This window comes from Musca autumnalis, unplaced genomic scaffold, assembly GCF_047663935.1.
Source record: "Musca autumnalis isolate F117 unplaced genomic scaffold, ASM4766393v1 scaffold_5, whole genome shotgun sequence".
Lineage (NCBI taxonomy): Eukaryota > Metazoa > Arthropoda > Insecta > Diptera > Muscidae > Musca > Musca autumnalis.
Window position 1 is genome coordinate 49,960,919 of NW_027412088.1, and position 22,785 is coordinate 49,983,703.

Below are 22,785 nucleotides of genomic sequence, written 5' to 3' on the forward strand. Positions count from 1 at the left end.
TTGTGTATATATGCTAGTTACCAAGCTTTGCCTTCGTCTGCCTGAAGATCGGCCTAACCACACGTCAAACCTAGCATAATGATTGGATGCGTGGGACTTCGATAGAACAGCTCAACTCGAAAGAAATATTATTAAATAAATATCACTATAAATGACCTTCGCCATAATAAGGCAAAAATAAATAAGAAAGGTGCTGGGAAGTTGTTGCAGATTCTGAAACTACAATGTTCATAGATAAAAATAAAAAAAAATCGCCGGATGGATTTTTAAATAAGTCCCGGTCAAATTTCACATCTTTAGGCCTTTTTTAGGTTTTCACGATTTTTCTTGGAAACCGCAAGTCCTACCGAAATCGGACTAAAGAAAATATTTTAGCAGTGAAAATTATCTACAAGATTAACTTTTCCGATTTTTCGGATGTTTTCGTAGGTCTAACAATTGTTGAGATATAGAAGTTCAAATTGGGACAATGCACTGACTGTATCGCCTCCTTATAAAACAACGTCATGCACGTGCGCCTTAACTAACTTTCAATGAAAACCGCTTACATCTGTGAAGTTTTTGCGGATTCTGAAACAGCAATGTTCATAGATTAAAAAATACAGGATTTATCTTGGTCCCTCTTTCATCTCAAGTGGACACTGACCTCCCCGTGGTGTCACCTGGGGAACTGCCTTTAACACCCGTTAAAGGTAGTGGGCTAACATGTGCCGCGCGTTCACCCATAAGAACGCTAAAAACTTGGGTTTGGGCGTCGGGTTAGTAGCCCTCCCCTAAAAAAAATAGCCTACTTGAAAAAACGAAAGAAAAGAAAAACAAACCCCTCTAATGTTGATGAAACCTGCAAACGTTTTAAGGACCATTATCTGCACCTGGAATGTTCGCACTCTTTATAGAGAAGGTGCATTATTGGCATTGGCAGACCTACTTGAGAAGTACAAGGCCGATATTACTGCCATACGGGAAATACGATGGATTGGGAAAGGCGTCACAACAACACCTAACGGTGACGCACTGTATTATAGCTGCCATGACGTAAACCAGTACCAGATTTAATCATCTCGATATTCATAAGGGCACCTGGCTATCTCCAGATCAAAGAACGAGAAATCAAATTGATCATATTGTGATAGATGGAAGACATTCATCGAGCGTGTTGGATGTACGATCGTTCCGAGGCGCAAACATTGATTGGGACCACTACCTTGTTGCAGCAAAGGTACGTACCCGTCTAAACGTTGCAAATAAAGCACGAACAGACACAACGCGGAAGTTGGACATCAATAGGCTGCAAACACAACAGATAGCCACAGCATATTCCACTCAACTAGCCCAATTGCTTAATGAGAGCACTCCTTGTCCCGATAACATAACAACACAATGGCAAAATATTGCCCACTCCATGCATACAGCCGCAAAATCCATACTTGGATAACAGAGACCTCCACAAAGGAATTCATGGTATGATCAGGAGTGACGTGCTGCTACCGAAGGGAAAAATGCGGCATATAGAGCTACTTTACAATCAGTAACAACGCATAGCGCACGAGAGAGATATCAGGAGAAAAGGAGAGAAGAGAAACGTCTTTTCCGCAAGAAAAAGAGAGATATGGAAAAGCGGGAGTGTGAAAAATCGAGATGTACAGGAGCCAGAATGAAGTCCGAAAATTCTACCAAAGAGTGAAACATCAAACAGATGGCTTTGGTACAGGCACATCATCCTGTAGAGACCAGCAATGTAATCTGGTAACAGATACAGATAGCGTGCTCAGGATATGGAAAGAATACTTTTCAAAACTGTTGGTATCCAGCAGCGAAGACGACGATGATACCACAGATCCAATCCCAGAAGATGGTATAGAATGTATACCGCCCGGCCAAGATGAGGTAAAAACAGCAATCAACCGGCTGAAGAATAATAAAGCAGCAGGAGCCTATGGCTTACCAGCCAAGCTGTTTAAAACCGGAGGCGACGCGCTGATTAAGTGTATGCATCAGCTAGTTAGCACCATCTGGCAGGAAGAACGCGTACCCGACGATTGGAACCTGAGCATCCTGTGTCCCGTCCACAAGAAAGGAGATAAGACTGTATGCTCCAACTATAGGAGCATAAGTCTTCTCCCTATTGCCTATAAGATAGTGTCAGGGATATTGTGCGAACGACTAAAGCCAATGGTCAACGAAATAATTAGACCATACCAATGTGGCTTTAGACCTGGCAAGTCCACCATTGACCAGATATTTACCCTGCGGCAAATCCTGGAGAAGACCCAAGAGATGCAGATCGACACGTATCGAGATGCAACGATTACGTTGGCTAGGCCATATCATAAGAATGAACGATGATGAACCCGCTAAGAAGGCGTATGAATACATGCACCCAGAATCAGCAGGCCTAAGCTTCGATGGAGCATACAAGTGGATGAAGAAATGAAAAGGCGCGGTATTCCAGAAAGCGAAGCGAAAAACAGAGGGAATTAGAGACCTTTTCTTAGTTCGGTCTATGGAACAAATGTTCTGTAATGGGCCATCTAAGTAAGTAAGAACTTGAGTTCTTCTATGAGAGGTAACCTGGTGGTCTTCTATGAGAAAACATTGTGGTCCTCTATAAGAGGTCTATGTGGACCACGAGGACTACAATAAGAGGACTTCGTAACCTTCTATACGAAGACATTGTGGTCATCTCTAAGAATACCTTGTGGTCAAACGTTAATTTTCTATAAGAAGGCCTTCCATAAGAAGAAGGCTTTTCCACCATAAGCATCCCCTGTTGCCTTCCATAAGAATTTTTGTGGCCTTCTCTAAGGAACCGTAGTTTTCTTCTATAAGAACACCTTGTAGTCTTCTTACAGAAAACACAAGGAGACGTTGTTGGAATCTACGAAGAGACGCTGTGGTCTTCGTTATGAAGTCCGTGTGGTCTGCTATAAAGAAACCCTTTGGTCTTCTCTAAGAAGTACTTGAGGTCTTTTATAAAGAGGGCTTCTGGTAATCAATAGGAGGCCCTCTAGGGCCTCTATAAAAAGACTTTGTGATCTTCTATAAGAAGTCCCCTTGGTCTTCTATAGGAAGGCGTTGTTGACCGCGTGGTCTGCTATGGAAGAGTATGCGCCCCTCTATGGAAGACCTTGTGTTCTTCTATGCACAGACTTTGTTGTCTGTGAAGAGAACGAGTTGTATTCTATAAGAATGTCTTGCGGTTTTCTGTTAGAAGACCTTGTTGTCTTCTATAAGAATATCTTGTGGTCTTCTATAAGAGCTTGTGGGCTTCTATAGCAAAAACTGTTGGTCTTCTAGAAATCTTCTATAAGAAGACATTATGACTTTCTATAAGGACTCGTTGTGGTCTTTTATAAGGAGACCTTGTGGTAATCTACGAAAATGCGTTGTGGTCTTCTTTATGAAGTTGTTGTGATCTTCTGCAAGAAGATGTTGTCTATAGGAACACCTTGTGGCAAACTCTAGGAGGACATTTTGGACCTCGATGTCCTCTACAAGAAGATAGTGTGGTCTTCTACAAGAAGATCTTGTGGCCTTCTATGAAAAGACCTTGTGTTCTCCTATGTGAAGACCTTGAGGTGTTGTATGGGAAGGCCTTGTAGTCTTCTATAAGAAGACATTGTGATCTTCTATAAGAACGCCTTGTGTTCTCCTAAGAGAAGTCGTTGTGCTCTTTTATAAGAAGACCTATCAATATGAGGACGTTTTGGACCTCGAGGTCCTCTATCAGAAGACTTTGTGGTCCTCTATCAGAAGACTTTGTGGTCTTCTTTATGAAGACTTTGTGGTCTTCTTTATGAAGACTTTGTGGTCTTCATTAAGACGACTTTGTGGTCTTCTTTAAGAACAATGTGTGGTCTTCTTAAGATTACCTTGTAATCTTCTATAGGAAGACCTTGAGATTATCTATATAAAGACCTTTTGGTTGTGTATGAGGAGACCTTGAGAACTTCTTCTATAAGAAAATCTTGTGGCCTTCTCTAAGAATACCTTTTGGTTGGACTTCTTCTATAAAATGACCTCGTGGTCTTTTATAGGAAGACCTTATGGTCTCCTATAAGAATACCTTGTGATCATCTATAAGAATGCCTTATGGTCTTCTCTAAGAATACCTTCTGGTCTTCTAAAAGAAGCCTGTGTGGCTTGTGGTCTCCGAAAATAAAACCTTGGTGGCTTCTATTGAAAGACCTTATGGTCTTCTATTGGAAGCCTGTATGGCTTGTGGTCTTCTATAAGAACACCTTAGTGGCTTCTATTGGAAAACCTTGTGGTCTTCTTTAAGAAGTTCTTGTGGTCTTCTGTGGGAAGATTTTGTTATCCTCTATAAAAAGATCTTGTGATCTTCTATAGGAAGACCTTGTGGTCTTTTATGTAGTTTTCTATGATAATACTCAATGGTATTCTATGAGACCACAGGATGAACTCGAGGTCTTCTATAAAAAGACCTTGTGATATTCTACAAGAAGACGTTGAGGTCTTTCATAAGAAGGCATTGTGGTCTTCTATGAGAACACTTTGTGGTCTTCTATAAGAAGATCGTCTACAAGAAGGACTTGTGATCTTCTATAAGAAGATCTTGAGGTCTCCAATAAGAAGAGAACACTGTGGTCTTTTAAGAGAAGGACTTGTGTTTTTCTATGAGAAGACCTTATGATATGCACTGAAAAGAACCTGTTCTTTTCTGTGAGATGACCAGGTGGACTTCCATCGAAAGATCGTGAGGTCCAAATTTTTATCAACTTCGTGGGTGGGCCAATGTTAGTCCATTCCTTCGGATACCTCCCCAAGTAAGGTTGAAAATTCGTTGTTAAAATGGGGGCACGATAATTCCCCCTTAGGAGTAACCAATTTTGTGTGACCTTTGTCCATCGTAATATTACTAAGAAGCAAAGGCCAGGTTAGGATTTTTCAAAATTGCAGTTTATTTGCTGACGGAAAAACTCTACTAAAATGGCTAGATTTGGTTCAAACATTGCACGTCAGGCGAGATCTTTCAAACTTGCATCAAATTAGAAGATGAACTATTTTGGTCCACTTCTTCCGGCCTTTCTTGCACAAAATTTCAAACAATTTGGTTTATGTAAAGGTTAAAACCTCTTCGCGGATACATTCTAAAGTTTATTTCGTATAGTTCTAGAGGTTCTTATACAAAAGTATAATTTTTATGGAAAGATCATACACCCCGATTTAATGGTAGAAATCTCAAAAACACAAAAAAAAAAATACAACTTTAGAGCATAACTACATATTAGGCCGGGGCGATTTTGTATGGAGGAAAAAGTGATATTAGGCGCCTGGAGTTTCTGATTCTTGGGATTGTACTGAGCACAAAAGTCCACTAGACCATATGTCTACGGTGAAAATCGAGCCCCCGGATTTTGACTTGACATTTTTTTCAAGGATATTTTGGCCAAACCATATCTCAGAAACTTGACCTATCCTGAAAATTTCCTTTGCGTTCTTAGTACACTCACCAATCGCTTTCATCTACAAAAGGAAATTTCCACCCACTGACTTTGAGTCAAATTTTCTAGCACAGTGTAATTTATCGATATTTTGCGAAAAATGTGCACATTCTCGGGGCCATAACTGCCTGAAGGAGCGTTCCAATGCTTTTGCTGTGTACTAGAGAGTTCTTAATTATTGTCTTGGCTGCAATTTTTGTCTTTGTGTTGGATCGAAAATCTCAGTGGTTTGGCTGTTACATATATGCCAAAATATCCAAAAAACCTTGAAAAAAAACTTCAAGTCAAAATCCGGGAGATCGATTTTTACCGTAGACATATGGTCTAGTGGACTTTTTTGCTCAGTACAATCCCAATAATCCGAAAATCCAGGCGCCACCACCACGGGCGCCCACCCTACTAAATATACTTCCAACCTTATGGCTCAAGAGGGTATATACCAGGGCCGGGGCGATCTGTATGGAAGGAAAAACACCATAACGGACCCTTCGCATTTCTGTTTCCTGGGATTGTACTGAGCAAAAAATCCCCTAGACCATATGACTACGGTGAAAATCGAGTCTCCCGATTTTGAAGTTTCTTTTTATCCACATTTTTGGATATTTTGTCAAATAACAGTCAAACCATTGAAATGTTCGGTCCAACGACACTAAGACAAAAGTTGTTGCCAAGACAATAATTAAGAACTCCTTAATACATTGCAAAAGCATTGGAACGCTCCTTCAAGCAGTTTTGGCCTTGTGGATAAAAAGCATCAAGTCTAAACGGGAGGCTCGATTTTCACCGTAGCCTTATGGTGTAGTGAATTTTTTGCTCAGTACAATCCCAGGAATCAAAAACGCGAGTAGCCCATTAAGGTGCTCAAATCGTCCCATTCTAGTATATACCCATTGATACCATAAAAACATCCCTTATCTGGTTCTCGGGGACACGATAACTTTCGAACGGAGTAACTGATTCGGTCCAAATTTTGTATAGTTTTCCCATAAAGGTAATTTTGGATATGGAAGGCATTTTGAAGAATTGCCAAAGGTCCGAAATTATACGGAACATCTACAATGGTTAAGGTAAGTACTTGAAAAGTTTCAAAAGTCCTATATTTTTGTCAGTAGTCACGGACCTTTTGGTGCCCATTGTGCTGTAAAATATGCTGAAGAATGGTACCTAAACAAGTGTCAGGCTAGTACACATCAAATACTGGTTATGAAAATTTTATAGTTTAATTATTAGTAAAGTAAATATTTAAATTCAATATGTTAATAATGTTAGAATATATGTAAACATTAATTAATACTTGTTTATTATTAAATTAATTACGTATTCATTCAGTCACACAAAAATTACTTGTACAAATATTGATAAATAAAATATTGAAAAAAAAAACTAACTAACCACAATAATAACAACAATTTAAACAACATTATTAATAAAGTCAATTGATTATTGACAATGAGGTGAAGAAGTGAAAACAGAATCAACACGGTTATTGCAAATATCTTGGAACTGAAATTGAGACTTTACTATGGCATTTAATATCGAATGCAAGAATAAAGTCCCACCAGTATGTCCTATATGCATGTTTGTGTGTGTGTGTCTCATGCATGAAAATAGAACAATTCCTTGGAATCGATTCTCATTATAACCGCGTATCACTGTCTCTACTTTGGATGAATGAACATTGACACACAAAAGAGAAAAACAATTGAAAAATGTAATGAACATGAAATTCTCTATTTGAGATATGAAAAAAAACACCAACAAAAACAATGGCTTGAAGTGATGTACAAAAGAAGAGCACAATGGAACTATGTTAGAATGGGTGGACGGATGGATGGATGAATGAATGAACCAATGAATGAATGACTGGTTGACTGACAGACTGTTTGGTTGTTGGGTTGGTTTCAATGGACAAATGAATTATCGTCTTTGGTGGTAATGAACATGAACGTGAAATGAATATAAAACCACATATGTATATACACATGTACTGATACCAATACCAACATATGTACATATGTGTGAATATGAGTACAAATATGTAAATATGTAAGTCTAATGAATGCACTAGACAAGTTCTATAAACCGAGAAATATGTATGCGAGGGTATATGGTACACTTTTTTGTATATTAACAACTAAAAAAACAATGAGAACCAGAGTGAAGGGTGTGAAAGAGAGAGTACAGATGTTTGTAGTTGTGGTGGGTGTGAGTGTGTGATTTTAGGGGTCATGTTTAAAGTGTTTCTTTTTCAAGAGTATACTTGAAGGGGGGGCCTTGAAAAATTATTTGTTTTACCTAGTATTTTTTCTAGGTTAATTAGAAATAAGAAATCTTGATTTAATTAAAAATAAATATAAATTCTTTGAGAGTTGGGGAAATTCACTGGATGGACGATTTTCCTTTTTTACAGTGTGCTTCATTGTCATGAGAAAGGGAATGTAATTTATAATTTAAAAAATTTTTAGCAAAAAATTGGGACAACTTTTATGAGGGAATTAAGAGACTTATGGATACATAATGAAATAAATTTACTACAAAATATAAACCAAGTATAAGAACATGCCAATGATTATGCAAAAAAATAAGAATAACAACCAATAATAAACAAAAAAACAAACATACGAAAGAACGTTAAAAATACGGATAAAAATAGAATTCGAAATTACAAAATCCTACATTTTTAAATTTATTGGCAAAGAGTAGTTTAAACTTGCTAAAGGTTCTCTATGGACAAAAGACCTGCTGATAACTGTATTTAATAGGCAGAATATCTGGATATAAAATCTAAATAAAATATCTAAAAAACGGTCTTATGCAGACAAAAACCCTATTGAAGGTTTTCTACAGACACAAGACAAGCTAAAGGTCATTAAAAGTCTAAAAAGATCTTCTAAAATAGAAGACCATCTAGGAGGGAAGACCTTCTAAAGGTGTTCTATGGACAGAGACTTTCTAAAGGTCTTTTATGAACAGAAGACCTTCTAAAGGTCTTCTATGGACAGAAGGCCTTCTAAGGGTCTTCTAGGGACAGAAGGCCTTCTAAGGGTCTTCTAGGGACAGAAGACCTTCTAAAGGTCTTTTATGGACAGAATATCTTCTAAAGGCCTTCTATGGACAGAGGACCTTCTAAAGGACTTCTATGGACAGAAAACCTTCTAAAGGTCTTCTATGGACACAGGATCTTCCAAAGGTCTTCGATGAACAGAAGACCTTCTAAAGGTCTTCTATGGACAGAAGACTTTATAAAGGTCTTCTATAGACATAAAACATTCTAAAGCTCTTCTACGGTCTAATGAACAGAGGACCTTCTAAAGGTCTTCTATGGACAGAAGACCTTCTAAAGGTCTTTTATAGTCTTCTATGGACAGAGGACCTTCTAAAGGTCTTCTATGTACAAAACACCTTCTAAAGGTCTTCAATCGACAGAAGACTTTCTAAAGGTCTTCTATGGACAGAAGACCTTCTGAAGGTCTTCTATGGACATAGGGCCTTCTAAAGGTTTTCTATGGAAAAAGGAGCGTCTAAAGGTCTTCTATGGCCTCCTATGGACAGAGGACCTTCTAAAGGTCTTCTATGGACAGAAGACCTTCTAAAGGTCTTCTATGGACAGAAGACCTTGTAAAGGTCGTCTATGGGCAGAGGACCTTCTAAAGGTCTACTATGCACAGAAGACCTTCTAAAGGTCTTCTATTGACAGAAGACCTTCTAAGGGTCTTCTATGGACAGAAAACCTTCTAAAGGTCTTCTATGGAACAGAAGACCTTCTAATGGTCTTCTATGGACAGAAGACTTTTTAAAGATCTTCTATGGACATAGGATCTTCTAAAGCTCTTCTATGGTCTAATGAACAGAGGACCTTCTAAAGGTCTTCTATGGACAGAAGATCTTTTAAAGGTCTTCTATAGTCTTCTATGGACAGAGGACCTTCTAAAGGTCTTCTATGGACAGAACACCTTCTAAAGGTCTTCAATGGACAGAAGACTTTCTAAAGGTCTTCTATGGACAGAGGACCTTCTAAAGGTCTTCTATGGACAGAGGACCCTCTAAAGGTTTATTATGCACAGAAGACCTTCTAAAGGTCTTCTATGGACAGAAGACCTTCTTAGGGTCTTCTATGGACAGAAAACCTTCTAAAGGTCTTCTATGGACAGAGGACCTTCTAAAGGTCTCTATGGACAGAAGACCTTCTAAAGGTCTTCTATGGACAGAAGACCTTCTAAAGGCCTTCTATGGACAGAGGACCTTCTAAAGGTCTTCTATGGACAGAAAACCTTCTAAAGGGCTTCTATGGACAGAGTACCTTCTAAAGGTCTTCTACGGTCTTTTATGGACAGTGGACCTTCTAAAGGTCTTTTGGGACACAGGACCTTCTAAAGGTTTTCTATGGACAGAGGACCTTCTAAAGGTCTTCTATAGCCTTCTATGGAAATAGGACCTTCTAAAGGTCTTCTATGGGCAGAACACCTTCTAAAGGACTTCTATGGACAAAAGACCTTCTAAAGGTCTTCTACGGTCTTTTATGGACAGGGGACCTTCTAAAGGTCTTCTATGGGCAGAACACCTTCTAAAGGGCTTCTATGGACAGAGTACCTTCTAAAGGTCTTCTACGGTCTTTTATGGACAGGGGACCTTCTAAAGGTCTTTTGGGACAGAAGATCTTCTAAAGGTCTTCTATGGACAGAAGACCTTTTAAAGGCCTACTATGGACAGAAGACCTTCTAAAGGTCTTCTATGGACAGAATACCTTCTAAAGGTCTTCTACGGCCTTTTATGGACAGGGGACCTTCTAAAGGTCTTTTGGGACAGAAGATCTTCTAAAGGTCTTCTATGGACAAAAGACCTTCTAAAGTTCTTCTATGGACAGAATACCTTCTAAAGGTATTCTATGGGCAGAAGACCATCTAAAGGTCTTCTATGGACAGAAGACCTTCTAAAGGTCTACTATGGACAGAAGACCTTCTAAAGGTCTTCTATGGACAGAATACCTTCTAAAGGTATTCTATGGGCAGAAGAACATCTAAAGTTCTTCTATGGACAGAAGACCTTGTAAAGGTCTTCTATGGACATAGGATCTTCTAAAGCTCTTCTATGGTCTAATGAACAGAGGACCTTCTAAAGGTCTTCTATGGAACAGAAGACCTTCTAATGGTCTTCTAAGGACAGAAGACTTTTTAAAGATCTTCTATGGACATAGGATCTTCTAAAGCTCTTCTATGGTCTAATGAACAGAGGACCTTCTAAAGGTCTTCTATGGACAGAAGATCTTTTAAAGGTCTTCTATAGTCTTCTATGGACAGAGGACCTTCTAAAGGTCTTCTATGGACAGAACACCTTCTAAAGGTCTTCAATGGACAGAAGACTTTCTAAAGGTCTTCTATGGACAGAGGACCTTCTAAAGGTCTTCTATGGACAGAAGACCTTCTGAAGGTCTTCTATGGACATAGGGCCTTCTAAAGGTTTTTTACGGACAGAGGGGCGTCTAAAGGTCTTCTATAGGCCTTGTAAAGGTCTTCTGTGGACAGAGGACCCTCTAAAGGGTCTTCTATGGACAGAAAACCTTCTAAAGGTCTTCTATGGACAGAGGACCTTCTAAAGGTCTCCTATGAGACCTTCTGAAGGTCTTCTATGGACATAGGGCCTTCTAAAGGTTTTCTATGGACAAAGGAGCGTCTAAAGGTCTTCTAAAGGTCTTCTATGGACAGAAGACCTTCTAAAGGTCTTCTTTGGACAGAAGACCTTGTAAAGGTCGTCTATGGACAGAGGACCTTCTAAAGGTCTACTATTCACAGAAGACCTTCTAAAGGTCTTCTATGGACAGAAGACCTTCTACGGGTCTTCTATGGACAGAAAACCTTCTAAAGGTCTTCTATGGACAGAAGACTTTCTAAAGGTCTTCTATGGACAGAAGACTTTCTAAAGGTCTTCTATGGTCTAATGAACAGAGGACCTTCTAAAGCTCTTCTATGGTCTAATGAACAGAGGACCTTCTAAAGGTCTTCTATGGACAGAAGACCTTCTAAAGGTCTTCTATGGACAGAGGACCTTCTAAAGGTCTTCTATGGACAAAACACCTTCTAAAGGTCTTCTATGGACAGAGGACCTTCTTAAGGTCTTCTATGGGCAGATGATCTTCTAAAGGTCTTCTATGGGCAGAAGACCTTCTAAAGGTCTTCTATGGACAGAAGACCTTCTAAAGGTTTTCTATGGACAGAAGACCTTCTAAAGGTCTTCTATGGACAGAGGAGCGTTCAAAGGTCTTCTATGGACAGAGGACCTTCTAAAGGTTTTCTATGGACAGAAGACTTTCTAAAGGTCTTCTAAGGACAGAAGACCTTCTAAAGGTCTCCTATGGACAGAATACCTTCTAAAGATTCTATGGACAGAAGACCTTCCAAAGGTCTTCTATGGATAGAGGACCTTCTAAAGTTTTCTATGGACAGAAGACCTTCTAAAGGTCTTCTATGGATAGAGGACCTTCTACAGGTCTTCTATGGACAGAGGACCTTCTAAAGGTCTTCTATGGACAAAACACCTTCTAAAGGTCTTCTATGGACAGAGGACCTTCTTAAGGTCTTCTACGGGCAGATGATCTTCTAAAGGTCTTCTATGGGCAGAAGACCTTCTAAAGGTCTTCTATGGACAGAAAACCTCCTAAATGTCTTCTATGGAAGAGGACCTTCTACAGGTCTTCTATAAAAAGAAGACCGTTTCAAGCTCTTCTATAGTGGGAAGACCGTTTTAAGGTCTTCTGTAGAGAGAAGTCCGTTGTAATGAGGTTCTATAGAGAGGAGAACCTTTTGTTGTCTTCTTAAGAGAGAAAACATTTTTACGGTCTTCTATAGAGAGAGGACCGTTTAAATGAGAAGACCATCCAAAGGTCTTCTTTAGAAAGAAGACATTCTGACCTTCTAAAGGTCTTCTATATACAGAAGACCTGATAAAACTTGTCTACATACAGATAACCTTCTATAGAGAAAATGCCTGCTAAAGGTCTTCTATATTAAAGGTTCTTTAGACAGACGTCCTGCCATAAGACCAGCTATAGATATAGGTTTTCTATAGACAGGGGACTTTTTAAGGGTCTTCTAATGGCAGAAATCTTTCTAAGGGTTCTCCCTTAGACATAGGAACTGTTAAATGGCAGATGTCTTTCTTAAGGTGGCGGTAGATTTTGAAACTGAATATCAAACAATTTTCGAATTCTATTTTTATCCAATACAAAATAAAAAAATATAACCAAAGAAAGGGTGCATTTAAATAAAGCCAATAGATATAAAAAAGAAATAGCTTACAAAGCAAAACAAACAAGGGCTACAAATAACACAAAAGGGCATAACAACAAAACCAAAAACTAAATAAAGAAATAAATATGTATAACAACAGTGGACAAAAGCAAACAGAAAGAAAACAAATATAAAAGAACAAAACAAAAAATTGCTTATAAGAATAATAAAGTAAAAAAAGAAAGGAAATACACTGACGTTGTTTATCGGTGGTGGTCGTGGTGGAGGTGGATGATGAAGATGATGAATCGGTTTCGTTGGGATCGGTAATATCGGTATAAATGGGGCTATTGTCATCGTCTTCCTTGGTTTTGGTAGCATCATAATCACCATCGTCGTCGTCATCATCGTCATCGTTTTTATGGTGGTCATTCTCATCGATATCATCTTCGTTGTTGTTGTTGCGATCTTCATCAATGCTTTGTCCAGCATCAACATCAATTTCACCAAAATCATCATCGTTCTCATCCTTGGATCCCAATACTGGCTTATGTTCATCATGGGGTTTCGGTTTGTCACCATGGGAGGGGTATGTGACTTTAGTGATTTCACGGTGCTCGTCATCATCATCGCCGGTATGATCGTCGTCATAATCGACGTTGCTGTCGATGAGGCCGCCATCACCGCTGTGATGCAAGAGAGGACCCTCATCCTCATCAAGATCGCCATCCAAATCGAAATCATCGCCATCGCTGTGATGATGGGTTGAGGGCGGTATAATTTTGCTGGTGCTGGTTGTTGTTGTCGTTGTTGTGGCGGTGACTGGCGTGTGATTTTTGTCTAAGGAAAAGGGAATAATATGGGTAGTGTTGTTGTTTTTTGTTTTGTTGTGTAACAGGTTGTGGGTGGTGGTGGTGTTGTTGTTTTGTTTGGGGGGTGGTGTTATGGTGGTCAAAGATGGGGTTAATTCATTGGGGGTTACGGTTAGTATATTTGGTGTTGGTGTGGCAATGGCAATGATGGTGGTTGTGGTAGTGGCAATGGTAGTAGTAATGGTAATGGGATTAAACAATGAAATAGAGGAATTAAATTGTTCAATATGATTATTTGTTTCTAATGATTGAATGATTGATTGGTTTCGATTTGATTGAAGATGAGTTAAAAGAAAATAAAAATCATAATATGATAGTATTGTTTTTATTAATTTTTTATACACAAAAAGAGATGAGAAAATAAAGGAAAAAACAAACAAAAGAAAATGGTAAAAACTAAAAATTTTCCTTGCAATGAAATAAAAACATGGCTAAATGACATTTAGGCCAAAATATAATAAGAGAAAAAAGTTTTCGTTTTTTTTTTATCAATAACAAAGAGAGTAAGTAGTAGTGCCAAATAGACAAAGAGTAAGTAGTGTATGAAAGAGAAACAATTTGATAAATGAGCTCAAAGTTATTACCAATCGTATTGAGGCCAGTTGAACCACCTGAGCCTGCAGAGCTACCAACAGAACTGATGATGCCTGTATTGCCCTGATGATTTGTAATGCCGCTACCAATGTTTGTGCCACTGGATGTTTGATGATGACTATTCTGATTGTTATTTCTACTTGTGGTTATGAAATCGTTGTCATCGATTTGTTGTTTATTTATATTTGATTTACCCGTTTGTGTGTGCGTATGCGAGTGATGATGATAATCGCTGTCAGAATCCTCGTCATCGGGACCAAAACCAGAACCAGAGAAATCGTGATCTTTCTCTAAATCATCATGGGGCTGTAATAGAAAGAAGAGGAGCAAAAAACAAATATGTTTAAATTAGTATTTAGAAAAAATAAAATAAAGACATTTACATCTATTTTTTGTATATAAAGTCATTAAAAGAGAATTCCATATTGCAGTCATTTGAACTTGCAGCCATGTTACCATAACATGGTTTGCAGAGCATGGTGTTAATTGCCTCATAAATCTTGGGGCAATTCTAACGGCATTAGAACTCAAATATGCGCGCGCACACACACACAGCTGTGAAACTTAAAACTAACCAACAACCATGAGGGCCATATTGCAAGCCATAGACAATTAGGTTTGAGAATGTGAGTGAATGTGCTATAAGGGCATTGTTGACAGTGGAAATTCACAAAATTTTAAAAACTAATGCGAAGTTTTGGAAATATATTAGAATATGTAAGCGGTTTTTGCTGGAACCCTGAGAATATTTTAAATTTTTGCCAGAAAACCTCTATAAATTGCAAAGTGAGAGCAAAGGCCACATTGGCTACTACAGCGGCAAACTTTGCTGGTGCCCAAACCTTCCACCACCCATCCAAGCGGAAGAGGGCAATGGAAAGGACTGTACACAAGCTTACAAACTCAGCGATATCTAATTGTTCCGAAAGTAACACGGACTTATCCTACGCTACAAACAGGGCCAAATCCTTTAACTTCGTTAAAATATCCAAGAATAGTCCCTAAACTGCGCATTAGCGAAAATTCTGAACTTTGGAAAACCTTCTTGGAACTTGATTTAGGTTTGGAAATTTTATGATGTGCACAGCTTCGTCCAAATCGGATGCTCAGTTCGTATTTTATCGTCCTCAACAGTCATTTTATTTGGTGTCGCCAGGAATTCCTAGAACCTCTGAACAGGATGTACCATCGTAATATTGACCGCGAAGACAATCCGCTGCAAAAACTTTTAAAACAATTCAAGATTTGTCCTTGAACTGCACTTTTGCGACAAATTTCGAAATTTTACTTGGAAGGCCGCAAAGTTTTCCTATAGAAGAAGATAAGGTGTTCTGATAGAAGACAACTAGGTCTTTTGATAGAAGACCACAGGGTCTTCCGGTAAAAGGCCACAAATTCTTTGTAATAAAGATCACAAATTTTTAAATAGAAGAACATCTTCAAAAGAATCCGCGGCTACAGTCCAAATTTTTTTAAAAAAAACCACGCCTAGAGTCCACCTAAAAATATTGAAAAAATCCACGCCTAGAGTCCACCTAAAAATATTGAAAAAATCCACGCCTAGAGTCCACCTAAAAATATTGAAAAAATCCGCGCCTTGAGTCCACCTAAAATTATTGAAAAAAATCCACGCCTAGAGTCCACCTAAAAATATTGAAAAAATCCACGCCTAGAGTCCACCTAAAAATATTGAAAAAATCCACGCCTAGAGTCCACCTAAAAATATTGAAAAAATCCACGCCTAGAGTCCACCTAAAAATATTGAAAAAATCCACGCCTAGAGTCCACCTAAAAATATTGAAAAAATCCACGCCTAGAGTCCACCTAAAAATATTGAAAAAATCCACGCCTAGAGTCCACCTAAAAATATTGAAAAAATCCACGCCTAGAGTCCACCTAAAAATATTGAAAAATCCACGCCTAGAGTCCACCTAAAAATATTGAAAAATCCACGCCTAGAGTCCACCTAAAAATATTGAAAAAATCCACGCCTAGAGTCCACCTAAAAATATTGAAAAAATCCACGCCTAGAGTCCACCTAAAAATATTGAAAAAATCCACGCCTAGAGTCAACCTAAAAATATAGAAAAAATCCACGCCTAGAGTCCACCTAAAAATATTGAAAAAATCCACGCCTAGAGTCAACCTAAAAATATAGAAAAAATCCACGCCTAGAGTCCACCTAAAAATATTGAAAAAATCCACGCCTAGAGTCCACCTAAAAATATTGAAAAAATCCACGCCTAGAGTCAACCTAAAAATATAGAAAAAATCCACGCTTAGAGTCCACCTAAAAATATTGAAAAAATCCACGCCTGGAGTCCACCTAAAAATATTGAAAAAATCCACGCCTAGAGTCCACCTAAAAATATTGAAAAAATCCACGCCTAGAGTCCACCTAAAAATATTGAAAAAATCCACGCCTAGAGTCCACCTAAAAATATTGAAAAAATTCACGCCTAGAGTCCACCTAAAAATATTGAAAAAATCCACGCCTAGAGTCCACCTAAAAATATTGAAAAAATCCACGCCTAGAGTCCACCTAAAAATATTGAAAAAATCCACGCCTAGAGTCCACCTAAAAATATTGAAAAAATCCACGCCTAGAGTCCACCTAAAAATATTGAAAAACTCCACGACTAGAGTCCACCTAAAAATATTGAAAAAATCCACGCCTAGAGTCCACCTAAAATATTGAAAAAATCCACGCCTAGAGTCCACCTAAAAATATTTGAAAAAATCCACGCCTAGAGTCCACCTAAAATATTGAAAAAATCCACGCCTAGAGTCCACCTAAAATATTGAAAAAATCCACGCCTAGAGTCGACCTTAGAATCCATCTAAAAATCTTTAAAAATCCACGCCTATTAGTTCCCCAACAAAACCTATCTTAATATTACTGGTCTGTGGGTTCGTAAAACTAACTTCAGCACGTATACGACATCATACACTCCATAATTCAATATTATTAAAATTTAGTGCTTAGCAAATGTTAACATTTATGGAATTCAAATATGTAGCTCCGTTCCAGTGTTTTTTTTTTTAATAAAAATTGCTAAAGAGCTAACGGTAAAAAATATCTACCACATCCAAAAAATCACAAATTATGTTTTGTTATTTTTTTTCGTTGCGTCTGTCCCACTGTCATCCAATTATTTTGCATTTTTACTAAAGACCAAAGCTAATGTTACGTAAACAAAAGCAATAGCAATACTACGAAACTGGCAACAAAGGGAAAAGAAGTAATAGAATAATGCAGTAATCGAAGGCCGTTAAAAGGGAACAATAACATCAACGTGTTGTTGTTATTTGTGGCGATTTAAGAATCCCAATTGGTATCAATTGAGGCGTTCAGAGCACACTTCGACTAACTCCATAAAACAAAATGTTGAGAAAAGCAATGATGAAATGTATATTGTTTTTTAAAATTCCCCTGATAATATGGATTCAAATAGAGAATGTAGAATGCATAATAGCAGATATAGCTTTCATCTAACGGTATATAAAATAAAATAAAAACAATAGTCAACAAGCAATCGTTAGTAATGTTGTGGTAATGGTGGAGTTAATCGAAGTGTGCACTGAAAAAAGTAATAAAGTTAGGTCTTGAATTTTTTTATTAACGAAAAACTTAGTTTTATACACATATATTACAGGTTTTACATAAAAATTAATGTTGGCAGTTCGGTTATAAAACAATATTTATAATTAATTCATGTTAGCTTTATATTAGAGGCATTCTTCATGGCTAGGTTTACGACGTTTCCGACGTATGTAATATACGTCAAAAATGTATGTCATATACGTCATACTTTCCTAAAGGCCATCTATGGTTTCAACAAAAGCCGAAAGAGCATTGCATGTAAAAATGTACGTTTGAATGTGGAGTTAATCGAAGTGTGCACTGAAAAAAATTGCATATTATTCAGTGGTCAATAAAAACTTGTTATTTAAAGGTGCTCATCTTTATTATTCAGGAAAGATATTATAATCATAAATAGATATGGCTATAGCAAAGGCTTTGACACTAAAATCTCAAATTTTTCAAAAAGTGGAGTTAGTCGAAGTGTGCACTGAGCGGCTCAATTGTTCCTTGTACATACATATCGGAGAGTTCAGATCATAGAGAGACACTTTTAATAGACGTCATTGTTTCAAAACCATTTTTTTTAAATGACGCCAAACACTCACTCAATATTATTTACCGCTGCTGGCCACTATGTCAAATTTTCAGAAATATATTTTATGTAATCTTTACATATTACGTTCTGATTTTCTTTAGAAAGATGGATAGCAAATGTATAAATATTTTATTTTTAATCCATACATTCAATAACATTGATAGACGGATTTACAATGACACACAAAATAATATCTTGATATTAAATCGAACCCAAACAAACCAAAAGGGGTTTAAAAATCACAAATGCAAATACTTTATAGATATTAAAATTCAGCACAGCACACTTTTAGGCTTAGAGGAGATGTGTCATAAAAAAAAACATATTTTTTTTAAAACTTGTATTAGACAAACATGCTCACAAACAAACAAACTAACAACGGCACAGAGTAGTGGGTTTTTCACAATAAAACGAGAAAAAATCAATTGAGAAAAGTGATTATACGCGTTTTTACCAACGAGTTGTGTTTTTCTCCGTATCATGCCATTCGTTCGTTCGCCATTCCCGTTAATGGATGTCGAGAACATGTTCAAATGGCGTGAAACACATTTCCGGTTTAGACGATTTAACGCCATGTAAATGTACGTGACCATTTCGCACATCCATACATACAGATGTATTTGCATATATGTATGTATGTATACTTACGTGCATATAGACATGGATGCTAAGTGCATGCAATGTTAGATTGTCATTATACCATGGAACCATATGTGAAAACATCACGGTTGGATGCCATTTTCAGGATGAGGCACCACTGGTGGTAGATGACATTCATGTGGTGATATATTCAAAGTGTTTTTTTATTATTCATTTTTAATGGTTTATGGTTTTAAGGAGAACAACATCCTGGTAGTTAAATGTGGAAAAAGGTGTTAGTTTGTATATGTGACAATTCTCTATAACAATAAGTATAATGGATTTCAAAATTCTAACATTTTCGATTTGTCTATAAAGGGAGCGTCCCAGTCGCCTATAAAGATGACTTCCTAATAGTATATTGAGATGATTTTCCAGCATCTATACGACTCTCATGTCTATAGACGACATCTCAGTCTTCTATAGAAACGACTTTTTAGCCGTCTATAAAAATGGCTTGAAACACATTTATGGATACGAAATTTCATTCGTTAATTTTTACAGATTTTAGATGGACTCTAAGGCCATAATAGGCGTGTTTTTTTAAGATTTCTAGGTAGACTATAAAGCCACAATAGGACTTGATTTTTTTAAAGATTTTTAAATGAACTCTAAGGCCACATTAGGCGTAGGTTTTTAGGTGGACTCTAGAGCCACAATGGGCCTTGATATTTTATATATTTTTAGGTGGACTCTAAGGCCACGATAGGCCTAGATTTTTAAAAAAAATTAGATTGACTCTAAGACCGCAGTAGGCGTGGATTTGTAAAGATATTTTGGTGGAATAAGCTGTGGATTTTTGATGGACTTTTAGGCCACAATAGGCGTGAATTTTTAGGGGTACTCTAGCGTCACATTAAGCGTGCACTTTAAAGATTTTTAGGTGGACCCTAATGCCACTACGGGACTTTTTTTTCAAAGATTTGCATGTGGACTCTAGGGCTACAATAGGCGTAGATTTGTTAAGATTTGTAGGTGGACTCTAAGGCCATCATGGGAATTGATTTGCTTTCAAAGATTTTTACCTGGACTCTAAAGCCACAATAGGCGTAGATTTTTAAAGATTTTTAGGAGGACTCTTAGGCCGCAATAAGCGTAGATTTTTAAAGATTTTTAGGAGGACTCTTAGGCCACAATAGGCGTAGACTGTAAGAGATTTTCAGGTGAACCCTAAAGCCAACATGGGCCTTGATTTTTTAAAGATTTTTAGGTTAATTCTTAGGCCCCAACTAGGTGTAGATTTTTAAAGATTTCAACGTGGACGTCTATAGAGACGACTTTCCAGTCGTCTATAGAGACGACTTTCCAGTCGTCTATAGAGACGACTTTGCAGTCGTCTATAGAGACGACTTTGCAGTCGTCTATAGAGACGACTTTGCAGTCGTCTATAGAGACGACTTTGCAGTCGTCTATAGAGACGACTTTGCAGTCGTCTATAGAGACGACTTTGCAGTCGTCTATAGAGACGACTTTGCAGTCGTCTATAGAGACGACTTTGCAGTCGTCTATAGAGACGACTTTGCAGTCGTCTATAGAGACGACTTTGCAGTCGTCTATAGAGACGACTTTGCAGTCGTCTATAGAGACGAGTGCAAAGTCGTCTATAGAGACGACTTTCCAGTCGTCTATAGAGACGACTTTCCAGTCGTCTATAGAGACGACTTTCCAGTCGTCTATAGAGACGACTTTCCTGTCGTCTATAGAGACGACTTTCCTGTCGTCTATAGAGACGACTTTCCAGTCGTCTATAGAGATGACTTTCTAGTCGTCTATAGAGACGACATTCCAGTCGTCTACAGAGACGACATTCCAGTCGTCTATAGAGACGACTTTCAAGTCGTTTATAGGAGATAACTGGAATGTCGTCTCTATAGACGACTGCAATGTCGTCTCTATAGACGATTGGAAAGTCGTCTCTATAGACGACTGGAAAGTCGTCTCTATAGACGACTGCAATGTCGTCTCTATAGACGAGTAGAATGTCATCTCTTTATAGACGATTGGAAAGTCATCTCCTATAAACGACTTGAAAGGCGTCTCTATAGGCGAATGGAAAGTTATCTCCTATAAACGACTTGAAAGTCGTCTCTATAGACGACTGGAATGTCGAAAGTCGAAACGACTTGAAAGGCGTCTCTATAGGCGAATGGAAAGTTATCTCCTATAAACGACTTGAAAGTCGTCTCTATAGACGACTGGAATGTCGAAAGTCGAAACGACTTGAAAGGCGTCTCTATAGGCGAATGGAAAGTTATCTCCTATAAACGACTTGAAAGTCGTCTCTATAGACGACTGGAATGTCGTCTCTGTAGACGACTGGAATGTCGTCTCTATAGACGACTTTCCTGTCGTCTATAGAGACGACTTTCCTGTCGTCTATAGAGACGACTGGAATCGTCTATAGAGACGACATTCCAGTCGTCTATAGAGACGACATTCCAGTCGTCTACAGAGACGACATTCCAGTCGTCTATAGAGACGACTTTCAAGTCGTTTATAGGAGATAACTTTCCATTCGCCTATAGAGACGCCTTTCAAGTCGTTTCGACTTTCGACATTCCAGTCGTCTATAGAGACGACTTTCAAGTCGTTTATAGGAGATAACTTTCCATTCGCCTATAGAGACGCCTTTCAAGTCGTTTATAGGAGATGACTTTCCAATCGTCTATAAAGAGATGACATTCTACTCGTCTATAGAGACGACATTGCAGTCGTCTATAGAGACGACTTTCCAATCGTCTATAGAGACGACATTGCAGTCGTCTATAGAGACGACTTTCCAGTCGTCTATAGAGACGACTTTCCAGTCGTCTATAGAGACGACTTTCCAGTCGTCTATAGAGACGACTTTCCAGTCGTCTATAGAGACGACTTTCCAGTCGTCTATAGAGACCACTTTCCAGTCGTCTATAGAGACGACTTTCCAGTCGTCTATAGAGACGACTTTCCAGTCGTCTATAGAGACGACTTTCCTGTCGTCTATAGAGACGACTTTCCTGTCGTCTATAGATGCGACTTTCCTGTCGTCTATAGAGACGACTTTCCTGTCGTCTATAGAGACGACTTTCCTGTCGTCTATAGAGACGACTTTCCTGTCGTCTATAGAGACGACTTTCCTGTCGTCTATATAGACGACTTTCTAGTCGTCTATAGAGACGACATTCCAGTCGTCTATAGAGACGACATTCCAGTCGTCTATAGAGACGACATTCCAGTCGTCTATAGAGACGACATTCCAGTCGTCTATAGAGACGACATTCCAGTCGTCTATAGAGACGACTTTCAAGTCGTTTATAGAAGATAACTTTCCATTCGTCTATAGAGACGCCTTTGAAGTCGTTTATAGGAGATAACTTTCCAATCGTCTATAAAGACGACTTTCCAGTCGTCTATAGAGACGACTTTCCAGTCGTCTATAGAGACGACTTTCCAGTCTTCTATAGAGACGACTTTCCAGTCGTCTATAGAGACGACTTTCCAGTCGTCTATAGAGACGACTTTCAAGTCGTTTATAGGAGATAACTTTCCTTTCGTCTATAAAGACGTCTTTCAAGTCGTTTATAGGAGATGACTTTCCAATCGTCTATAGAGACGACTTTCCAGTCGTCTATATAGACGTCTATAGAGATGACTTTCCAGTCGTCTACAGAGACGACTTCCCAGTCGTCTATAGAGACGAGTTTTCAGTCGTCTATAGAAACGGCTTTCCAGTCGTCTATAGAAACGGCTTTCCAGTCGTCTATAGAAACGACTTTCCAGTCGTCTATAGAGACGACTTTCAAGTCGTCTATATAGACGACTTTCCAGACGT

The 22,785-nt window shown here is 38.3% G+C and overlaps 1 protein-coding gene across 4 annotated transcripts in view; it reads right to left on the bottom strand.

Moving 5' to 3' along the window:
• LOC141386503 (uncharacterized) overlaps nucleotides 1-22,785 on the bottom strand; it is a 755,573-nt gene that overhangs the window by 53,516 nt on the left and 679,272 nt on the right. For 2 of the 4 annotated variants that reach the window (XM_073955083.1, XM_073955084.1), the window contains exons 4-5: nucleotides 14,349-14,460; nucleotides 12,947-13,528 (exon numbers count right to left, since the gene is read on the bottom strand). In XM_073955083.1, the coding sequence (XP_073811184.1) occupies nucleotides 12,947-13,528; nucleotides 14,349-14,460 (694 nt within the window). Of the gene's footprint in view, nucleotides 1-12,946; nucleotides 13,529-14,144; nucleotides 14,461-22,785 lie in introns of all 4 variants that reach the window. The other 2 variants (XM_073955081.1, XM_073955082.1) reach the window with 1 other exon arrangement.